The sequence below is a fragment of the Gigantopelta aegis genome, chromosome 8 (genome assembly GCF_016097555.1).
Source record: "Gigantopelta aegis isolate Gae_Host chromosome 8, Gae_host_genome, whole genome shotgun sequence".
Taxonomy (NCBI): Eukaryota; Metazoa; Mollusca; class Gastropoda; order Neomphalida; family Peltospiridae; genus Gigantopelta; species Gigantopelta aegis.
Window position 1 is genome coordinate 7,917,006 of NC_054706.1, and position 12,319 is coordinate 7,929,324.

Genomic DNA, 12,319 nt, shown 5'->3' on the forward strand with positions numbered 1-12,319 from the left:
CCACTTCATGGGCTACTCTTTTCGATTAGCAGCAAAGGATTTTTTATATGCACCATCCCACAGACAGGGTAGTACATACCACGGCCTTTGATATACCAGTCGTGGTGCTCTGGCTGGAACGAAAAATAGCTCAACGGGCCTACCGATGGGGATCGATCCCAGACCGCGCATCGAATTAGAGCATTTTACCATTGGGCTACGTCTCGGTTTGAAAGACGACACTTGATTACCTGACAATCAGTCTACAAGGATAACAGCAGTCCAGTCTCATCCAGCAAAACGGCTTGGTGTCAACACAGTCTGCAAATCAATGTCCGATAAAGGGGAAACGACAGAGAGGCAGACTGGGGGGATACGGATGGGGGTGGGGGTTACGGGCATATGCGTACGGGCTCCCATTTTTGTAGGGGGGTGGGTGGGTGGGTGAGGGGCAGGCTGGCTTTACCCGAATTAATTAAAAATGCCTGAATTTGAATAAGAAAGATTTATTCATATTAGAATTACTACCAAACAGCTATACAGGGTTGCAAACAAATCATTACGCATTTTTACATGGATTACAACTAATGTTGAGGGTAGAATGATGGAAATACATGGTAAAAAGGTCTCAGGTTAGTACATTTTGCCTGAATATTGATATAATTTTTGCCCGAATTTGAGGTTTTGCCCTACCCCCCCACCCCCATCCCCCCGTCTCGTACGCTTATGGGTAGGGAGGAGTGGGGAGGCTGGAGAGAGAACGCGGTATAGACAGATAAAAGAGCGCAACAATAAAATATTCGTGCATTATAAAGATAACCGACACTAAAGTCTCGTATAGACTGGACGCTGCGCGTACGTGCGATCCGACTATTGCGTCTGGGGCTAGCGCTTTGGGTATATACACCATGTACGATTATTCCACTGTGGCTGGTCGCATGTGTTTTGAGTATATACACCATGTACGATTATTCCACTGTGGCTGGTCGCATGTGTTTTGGGTATATACACCATGTACGATTATTCCACTGTGGCTGGTCGCATGTGTTTTGGGTATATACACCATGTACGATTATTCCACTGTGGCTGGTCGCATGTGTTTTGAGTATATACACCATGTACGATTATTCCACTGTGGCTGGTCGCATGTGTTTTGGGTATATACACCATGTACGATTATTCCACTGTGGCTGGTCGCATGTGTTTTGGGTATATACACCATGTACGATTATTCCACTGTGGCTGGTCGCATGTGTTTTGAGTATATACACCATGTACGATTATTCCACTGTGGCTGGTCGCATGTGTTTTGGGTATATACACCATGTACGATTATTCCACTGTGGCTGGTCGCATGTGTTTTGAGTATATACACCATGTACGATTATTCCACTTTGGCTGGTCGCATGTGTTTTGTAGTCGCACGCATCCAGTCTAGACGCTCTCATTGAAACTATTAATGTATTTTGATATTTTTTAGCCGGAGCGCACGCACGAGCCGCATCCAGTCAATACGAGCCTTTGATCGTAATTTAATAAATATATGAGGTATGAGATGTGTCACGGTAGGGAGACGTGCTATAGATTTCTGTACCACATGTATGTTCTCTTTGGTAATTACACACACACACACACACACACACACACACACACACACACACACACGCACACATATATATATATATATACACATGTACGTACACACACACACACACACATATACACATGCACACCACAAACATACACATTCAATACACATAACACACATAAACTACATACATGCACAACACACAAATAACACACACATACAAACACATACACACACACACAAATAACACACACAAACAAATCATAACTCATATACACTAAAAGCACACACACCTAAACACATATAGGGGGAAATAACACATATACTAGTATAGAGATAACAAATAACGCACACATGGCACCGAGATAAACACGCATACCAATACACACAGATACGCTTAAACACACACAAACACACACGTTATATCTTTCCCTCTCTCACACACACAAACATACACACGCACACAAACATACACAAGTCACACCACACACACAAACCACATACAGGCACACACACACACACACACACTATCTCTCTCACTCACACACGCACACAAACATACACACCTATACACACATAAGTCACACCACACACAAACATACACACACACAATCTCTCTCACACCTACACACCACACACATACATTGAAGAATGCAGCTTAAATCGGATTACCAGCAAATGTTATGAAAACCTACGCGTCAGTAACTGTTTATTTGATAATGTGTTTACGAGCGGGTTTCCATTTCCACTCGGAGCTATTACCAGCATCGCTACGAAATGTTCGCCATCATGGTTCGCAATTCGCGTAATAGGATACTGTGCAGACTCCGCGTAGGGTTCACCACAGGGGCGTTGGAAGCGGACAGGGGGGCAGGGGGATGCTGCCCCTATCTATGAATATTATACCTTGCCCCCCCCCCCCCCCACCCCCGTCATCTGAAAGGCGAATTAAAGAGACTGTCCCATGTTTGCATCCACTGTAAGACGTGTCCGTCTGACGGAGCCTACAATTACACTCAATACATGTTCTTGGTTAGAATACCAGTCTGCATATCCAAAGACCGTGGTATGTGCTTGTGGTCTGTGCTGCTGTTTGTAGCAGTCATTGTTCATCTAACTTCGTAATATGTATTTTGTTCGTACGTACGAAATTATTGGAATATGAAATCCGGTTTGGGCTACTACAAACATTAGGAAGATAGCAAACACTTTGTTTATACAGAGACTGGTATTCTAAACACTAGGACGATATCAAACACCTTGTTTATACAGATACTGGTATTGTAAACACTAGGAAGATAACAAACACCTTGTTTATACAGACACTGATATTGTAAACACTAGGACGATAACAAACACCTTGTTTATACAGACACTGGTATTGTAAACACTAGGAAGATAACAAACACCTTGTTTATACAGATACTGATATTCTAAACACTAGGACGATATCAAACACCTTGTTTATACAGACACTGGTATTCTAAACACTAGGACGATAACAAACACTTTGTTTATACAGAGACTGGTATTCTAAACACTAGGACGATATCAAACACCTTGTTTATACAGACACTGGTATTCTAAACACTAGGACGATAACAAACACTTTGTTTATACAGACTGGTATTCTAAACACTAGGACGATATCAAACACCTTGTTTATACAGACACTGGTATTCTAAACACTAGGACGATAACAAACACTTTGTTTATACAGAGACTGGTATTCTAAACACTAGGACGATAACAAACACCTTGTTTATACAGACACTGGTATTCTAAACACTAGGACGATATCAAACACCTTGTTTATACAGACACTGGTATTCTAAACACTAGGACGATAACAAACACTTTGTTTATACAGAGACTGGTATTCTAAACACTAGGACGATAACAAACACCTTGTTTATACAGACACTGGTATTCTAAACACTAGGAAGATAACAAACACTTTGTTTATACAGAGACTGGTATTCTAAACACTAGGACGATAACAAACACATTGTTTATACAGATACTGATATTGTAAACACTAGGACGATAACAAACACATTGTTTATACAGACACTGGTATTCTAAACACTACGAAGATAACAAACACCTTGTTTATACAGATACTGATATTGTAAACACTAGGACGATAACAAACACATTGTTTATACAGATACTGATATTCTAAACACTAGGACGATAACAAACACATTGTTTATACAGATACTGATATTGTAAACACCTTGTTTATACAGACACTGATATTGTAAACACCTTGTTTATACAGATACTGATATTCTAAACACTAGGAAGATAACAAACACCTTGTTTATACAGATACTGGTATTGTAAACACCTTGTTTATAGATATACTGATATTCTAAACACTAGGAAGATAACAAACACCTTGTTTATAGAGATACTGGTATTGTAAACACCTTGTTTATACAGATACTGATATTCTAAACACTAGGAAGATAACAAACACCTTGTTTATAGAGATACTGGTATTGTAAACACCTTGTTTATACAGATACTGATATTCTAAACACTAGGAAGATAACAAACACCTTGTTTATACAGATACTGATATTCTAAACACTAGGACGATAACAAACACCTTGTTTATACAGATACTGATATTCTAAACACTAGGACGATAACAAACACCTTGTTTATACAGATACTGATATTCTAAACACTAGGAAGATAACAAACACCTTGTTTATACAGATACTGATATTGTAAACACTAGGACGATAACAAACACCTTGTTTATACAGATACTGGTATTGTAAACACCTTGTTTATACAGATACTGATATTCTAAACACTAGGAAGATAACAAACACCTTGTTTATACAGATACTGGTATTGTAAACACCTTGTTTATACAGATACTGATATTCTAAACACTAGGACGATAACAAACACCTTGTTTATACAGATACTGATATTGTAAACACTAGGACGATAACAAACACCTTGTTTATACAGATACTGGTATTGTAAACACCTTGTTTATACAGACACTGACATTGTAAATACTAGGACGATAACAAACACCTTGTTTATACAGACACTGGTATTCTAAACACTAGGAAGATAACAAACACCTTGTTTATACAGACACTGGTATTCTAAACACTAGGACGATAACAAACACCTTGTTTATACAGACACTGATATTCTAAACACTAGGAAGATAACAAACACCTTGTTTATACAGACACTGGTATTGTAAACACCTTGTTTATACAGACACTGATATTGTAAACACTAGGAAGATAACAAACACCTTGTTTATACAGATACTGATATTGTAAACACCTTGTTTATACAGATACTGGTATTGTAAACACCTTGTTTATACAGACACTGGTATTGTAAACACTAGGAAGATAACAAACACCTTGTTTATACAGACACTGATATTGTAAACACTAGGACGATAACAAACACCTTGTTTATACAGATACTGATATTCTAAACACTAGGAAGATAACAAACACCTTGTTTATACAGATACTGGTATTCTAAACACTAGGAAGATAACAAACACCTTGTTTATACAGATACTGGTATTGTAAACACCTTGTTTATACAGATACTGATATTCTAAACACTAGGACGATAACAAACACCTTGTTTATACAGATACTGATATTCTAAACACTAGGAAGATAACAAACACCTTGTTTATGCACACTGATATTATAAACACTAGGAAGATAACAAACACCTTGTTTATACAGATACTGGTATTCTAAACACTAGGAAGATAACAAACACCTTGTTTATACAGACACTGCTATTGTAAACACTAGGAAGATAACAAACACCTTGTTTATACAGACACAGATATTGTAAACACCTTGTTTATACAGACACTGAGATTCTAAACACTAGGAAGACAACAAACACCTTGTTTATTCAGATACTGATATTCTAAAATGGAAAATATCTTTAATACATAATTTTAGTCGTCAAAATCTGTAAACATGTTGCTATGGTAACATACTCAATTAACATAACTGACATTTCCAGTTGCCGGAGTCTACCAACGCCTATAGATACTCTAGATTCTGTGAAAGGAGGCGGGGAAATGGCAGTGTGGTCACTAGAATAGGAACGGGATGAAAAACGTGTCTTGTTTTACGAGACACCATTCGAGCACATTGATTTATTAATCATTGGCTACTGGAGGTCAAATATTTGCCAATTCTGACATAGTCTTAGAGGAAACCCGCTTAATTTTGCCATTAGTAAAAAACTGTCTTTTTATATGCACCATCCTAATCGAGGTGCACTGGCTGGAACGAGAAATAGCCCAATGGGCCCACCTACAGGGATTGATCCTAGACTGACCGCGTATCAGGCGAGCGCTTTACCCTTGTGGCTCTTCAGAGGAAACGAAACTAACTTTTTCCCCATTGATACATACGCACTTTTCCCCAGACAGGACAGAACATACCATGACCTTTGTTATACCAGTTGGGACTAAAAAAAACAATCAATGAATTGGTCCACCGATGGGATTCGATCCTTCGACTCAAGCACGTCAGACGAGTGCTCTACCGACTGAGCTCATTCCTATATTATTTTTCTTTTATAAAATCTGAAAGCAAAACGTATTCTATTTTGTACTTGGCCTTATACCAGCTGGACACAACAGGGCTGAGATTTACTCGCTAGCGAGAACAACGTTGGTAAATATCGGACTGCGGAGCAAGGCAAACAACGACAATAGATAGTCTTCCGTTAACAGTTTCGACATCATATTCAACAAACACGTGAAGCGTGCGCGAATCACGCCCAGCGAACCGCGGGCTCTCTGGCGACTGGAAATATCAATTCCAAGACAAGAAAGCTAAACAGCGCCGCGAGAAATCCGTGATTCGTGCCACAGTTATTCCGATAAACACTGGCGGAAGAAATCCGCGATTCGCGCCCAAATTATACGGCATTAAATCAGTGACAACCCGATATCGAACTCCCGGAGACCTGGGAGAGGGTTATCGGGAAATTGAACTAACAGAGGTCTTTACACCACGTCGCAGGTCGATTAGCGTCGAGTTTACGTTCAGACAGGGACATAGCTAACTGATGGGGTGGGGGAGGGGACTTTAGTGCTTAAATCGCCAATACCCAAGACCCTCCAAAAATTACTATAATGTAATACAAAAGGCCGTTTTGAGTTCCATATCGTACTGACCGCTTCACTTCTTTTGATTTGTACTGCCGACAACTTTGTTTGTACTTACCCAATGCCGCATTTTGCAGGGATCTGTTTTGTTTCGCTCAAATCCAGTCGACTACCATACACACATCGTGCAAAATATTGCGTACAAAGATGAATTCCATAAATACAACCGTAATGGAGGTCGCCATGTTTGATAATTAACACCGAAGTGATTATATACACGGAGGCCGTGTATATAGCCACTAGAGCACATTGATTTATTTATCTCCAGGTATTAGCTAATGAGGGCTAGCTATCAAAACGGCTGTTATATTTTTTGGGGATGAAATCCCAGTGTAAAGACACACGACTCCATTTAAACTTTCCTATGCGAAGATCGGATTACACCAGTTATATTACCAGTAGTATAATAATTAATATTAGCTATGTCAATACTCTTTGCCACACCATCCCATTCGCCTCCTCGGCATAAAAACAAATACAAAAACACGACTCCCCCCCCCCCCCCCCCCCCCAAACAAACAAAAAACCTACATAAAACCAACAACAACAAAAAACACGAACAAAACAAGATTCAATTTGAGAAGGTATTACTATTATTTTTTTTTTATTTTTTTTTTTTTGGGGGGGGAGTGACAATTGATTATTAATTTTATTTACTAAAAGCATATAAATTAACATACCTAAATTAGGCATGCACAACAATGTTGACGGGACGGGACGTAGCCCAGTGGTTAAGCGCTCACCTGGTGCGCGGTTGGTCTAGGATTGATCCCCGTCGGTGAGCTAATTGGGCTATTTCTCGTTACAGCCACTGTACCATAACTGGTATATTAAAAACCGTGGTATGTGCTTTCATGTCTGTAGGCTGGTGCATATAAAACATCCCTTGCTACTAAATCAACCAATTAGCTCCATTTCAATTTTGATGAACCATTCTAAATTATACGTCAAAATTACCTTCGAGAAATTACGCAACATTTTCTATTGGCTTTTATCCTACGGGACATTTGCAAATTTAATAGCACCAAAAGCATCCCTGCTTGTGCTCCCTTGCACATGCCAGTGCGAGCGACCCCTTCTCCCACCCACCCCAAACCTTTTCCTGTCCTGGACGAAGGGGCCGGCGAACGTTGACACCTGCGCCCAAGACAGGCGTGTGCTACAACAGCTATCCCTGTCCCGAGTCAGACCCCCGATCATATCGGAGGCCGGACTCGGGATAGGCGTGTTCGAAACCCTAGTGTTATATGGACACGTTAAACCAATTACTAAGCTAAGCTACAACAGCTTGTTCTGAATGTGCACGTTAAAACCTATGACTGATCTGACCCAGGTTTCCTCACTATGACTATATGTCAAAATTGTTTGACATCCAATAGTCGATGAATGATAAATCGATGACATACTAACTTTTATAATGTTTACAGATGGGGTACAGTTATATATAAAGAATAAATAAAAAATTACATTGTATACTACTCAAAAGAATTTAAGGGTCAGACGATATTTTCGACATTATTTTCTGAATGTCAATTATATTAGCTAGACCATAATGTCACGCATGGTATTGTTCCATTTTGACGAAAGTGGGTCTAAGCAACCCATAAATGAATTAAAATCCACTGTCATTGACACTGTCGACTACTTCTAATGGCGAAAACATGCTTACATTTGCACGTATATTAGGGCGAAAGCGAAAGGTCTGCTAAGTGCCCATAACTTGCTTTTTCACAAAGCGCTTCATTTGCACGCTTTGCATGTGTATTCCATGTTCCCAATGCTGAATTTCCGTATAATTGGAGCTTGCGTTCGTGTACGGTGCACACTCCAAATTCGACAATGGTACGACTTCAACTGACTATCGAAGATCGAGGAAGGGCTATTGCTTGGCTTCAGGATGGCAATACGCAAAGAAATGTTGCTCTGAGACTTGGTGTCAGTCAGAGTGTCGTTGGCCGACTGTGGCAACGGTACCAAGCAACGAATTCTGTTCGAAATCGTCCACGTTCGGGAAGACCCCGAAGCACTACAAATAGAGAGGACCGCTACATCACCAATATGGCTCTACGTCAACGCACAACCACTGCACGCCGATTACGTGACAATCTGCGGACTGCGACTGGAACTCGATCGTCTGAGAGCCAATAATCTACGCTGCCGTCGCCAGGCTGTTCGACCACCACTCCTATCACGTCACAGAACGGCCAGACGTCACTGGTGCACGCTTCATCTGCGGTGGCAACGTGTTCAGTGGGGTCGAGTGATGTTCACTGATGAGTCCAGGTTTAGTCTCCAGTTCAAAGACGGTCGGGTTCGTGTCTACAGACGATCTGGGGAGCGCTTCGCTGACGTTAACGTTAGACAACGTCACCGGTTCGGTGGTGGCAGCGTCATGGTGTGGGGCGGCATCTCTATCCACCACAGGACCCCCCTCTATGTGGTGGATGGCAATCTGAATGGAATCCGCTATCTGAATGAGATTATCCGGCCGTTGGTTCTCCCAGGCCTTCAGCAGATTGGCGGCGGGACAGTTCTGCAGGATGACAATGCCAGACCCCACCGCGCCAGGGTGGTAACGGACTTTCTCAGACAACAAGGTATCGCCAGGATGGATTGGCCAGCATATTCGCCTGACTTGGCCCCAATAGAGTACGCCTGGGACGAATTAGGCAGGAGAGTTCGGGATAACCATGCCCCTCCGGCCAACCTTCATGATCTGGGTCAACTTCTTATGGCAGAGTGGCAGGCCATTCCCCAAGAGTTCTTCAGATGTCTGATCAACAGCATGAGGCAACGATGTGTCGAGTGTATTCGCGCCAGGGGTGGATTCACACACTATTAAACGAATGTTCTAATGTGTAAAATCCATGTTTGACAACCTTCAACTTTGACAGCATGTCATGTGACTTTCTTGTATACAGTGACGTTTATTTGTGGTTTTTTGTAAATATGGAACAATAAATAAAAAATTTGGTGTAGTTTACATCATCAATCTAATACACTCTGAAACTTATTTGGTTAAAAAATTTTGACCCTTAAATTCTTTTGAGTAGTATACATCAACAGCAAATATGTAGTTTATATTTATATACTTACGAACCATACTGCCGGGGTACATATAAACGATACCTTGCTGTTACAATTATCTAATGCTTGAAATTTAATATCCACTAATTTCTAAATCCATGTGCTCCAATGGTGTCGTTAAACAAAACATTTAACTTTTTCTAGTAAGTAATGGTGTACTTTAACGAACGCTATGGGTTCGAATCCCGGTCTAAATATTATTATAGTTTTACAAAGTGAAGTAGTATGCATGAATACAAATTCGCTTTTGATTGCTTCCATCTATTTAAATTTGTACGCGGATGCCCCCATAGCCATTAACACAACATACTGTATCTCGAATGTCATCCAGCCCCGCCCTGTTTATATGTTATGTGGGGGAGGGTTAGGGATCACATAGCTTATAAACAGGGCGGGGTTAGAGGACACTCAAGCTAAACACAATACAGTAAATACTAAAACACATGTGCATCACAAGACACTGAAAGGCACGTGCATACTCGTAACAGGGTGTAGAAACGAACGGTGTAATAAGACAGATAAGCTTTGCTGTGTTATAAAATACAGAATGATGTTAAATGAGCAGGTTTTAATGAGGAAAGATTAGGCTTTGGAACTGCCCCACTCCTGTCCCGCTTATTACGGCACCGATGTGTTCTATTCCGCGCTTGCGGCTGGGTATAAACATGTTAAATTGGAGGGAAACAAACCGAGTAACCTTACAGCATGAAACACCCCCCAGGTAATTAATTAGAACAGCCGACAGTCTTCAGTGAACAGGAAGGAAATGTTTTATTTAACGACGCACTCAACACATTTTATTTACGGTTATATGGCGTCGGACATATGGTTAAGGACCACACAGATATTGAGAGAGGAAACCCGCTGTCGCCACTTCATGGGCTACTCTTTCCAATTAGCAGCAAGGGATCTTTTATATGCACCATCCCACATACAGGATAGTACATACCACGGCCTTTTTTACACCAGTTGTGGAGCATTGGCTGGAACGAGAAATAGCCCAATGGGCCCACTGACGGAGATCGATCCTGGATCGATCGCGCATTAGGCGAGCACTGTACCACTGAGCTACGTCTCGCCCTTCAGTGAACAGAGGCTGGCTTTTCTTCCCCAGCTTGTTTGCTTTTGTTCTGGGTTGAAAAAACAAAAAACAAAAACAAAGAAAAAATATATCACCATATGATTCTAAATTAAATGCAATAAAAGTTTGTTTTGTTTAACGACACCACTAGAGCACATTAATCAATTAATCCTAATTGTCGTTGTGGCCATCCTTTTGTTTTGTTGTCCTTTGTATGATCATATTCGCCCAACCATGTTCTTTTATAACAGAGGCTTCGACATTAAAGCAGTGCTTTTTGGAAATAAGGATTATCCTTCTGAATTGAACCTAAAGATAGTACAATCTGTGCACAATATTATTACTTTAACAAAGCGATTGACTTTATAATTATACATTACCTACTATATATATTATTATTATTATATTAGTCTGGTGCACCATTTGCATGTTTCGCTTAAAATTTGTACACACGTAGCTCATGTATATTTACGAATGCCAGTTCTATATCTAACAAAGTATTTGTAGTTTGTATGCAATGGCTGAAATGTTATTTATGTAATCTTCCATGTTCATCATTTATTTCAATTAATCTATTATGTCAAATTATATCGTGGAGAAGCATTTAAATAGGCCTACAGTCTGTTTGCCGATCCATTTCATTTATTTCAAATGAATAAATATTATTTAAAAAAATTTAATAATAACCATCGGCTGTTGAATGCCAAACATTTGGTCAGGGATATACACTTCTCCATAGACTGGGCAGCCTTTGATATGCCAGTCGTGAGGCACTGGTTAGGACGGGGGAAAGCACACTCAAATCACCCACACAAATGCCCGCGCGTGCATGCACGCACGCACACACACACATAAACCCACCAACCTTTCCAGCACGTAACCTCAAAAAGAAAGAGCATCCTCCTCATAAATAAATAATAATAATAATGATAATGATAATGATAAATGATAATAATAATACTTTAAAACACTTTTTAAAAAATGATACCAGTTCGGCAGGGAACCTCTAAAAACGTTATATAATGAGTCTTTTTCCGTGACTAAAATCAACCGTCTGCAATGCGTATCGCAGCCATATTAGACGCGGCTTAATTTAGGATGAAGCCTGACCGACGCTTTCTAGCAGCCAACCTCGAGGTGATTCACGGCCAATCGTGTCCGTTTGCCGGAAGTGAACACGAGAATATAGAAGAAGTTGTAAAAAAAAAAAAAAAAAAAAAAAAGGAAAAGAACTCTGCCTCGGACCGGTCGATCGTCTGAAACACGGTCGCTGCACGAGTCGCTCGGGGGCAGTTATTGGCGCGAGGCTTGATTGGCACGAGAGGCCGATCGTGGCAAAGTGAGAGAGCTGGGAAATTACACACACAGCGCGCCTCATTGA

At 40.4% G+C, this 12,319-nt stretch overlaps 1 protein-coding gene across 1 annotated transcript in view; it reads left to right on the top strand.

Annotated features, from left to right (window-relative positions):
• Positions 1-5,704, top strand: part of LOC121378702 (putative uncharacterized protein DDB_G0271982) — a gene marked incomplete at its 5' end in the record, with an annotated part of 24,663 nt that extends 18,959 nt beyond the window's left edge. Inside the window, one exon of the mRNA XM_041506987.1 lies at positions 5,612-5,704. Coding sequence (XP_041362921.1) covers positions 5,612-5,704 — 93 coding nt within the window. The remainder of the gene's footprint in view (positions 1-5,611) is intronic.
• Between the last annotated feature and the right edge of the window lie 6,615 nt (positions 5,705-12,319).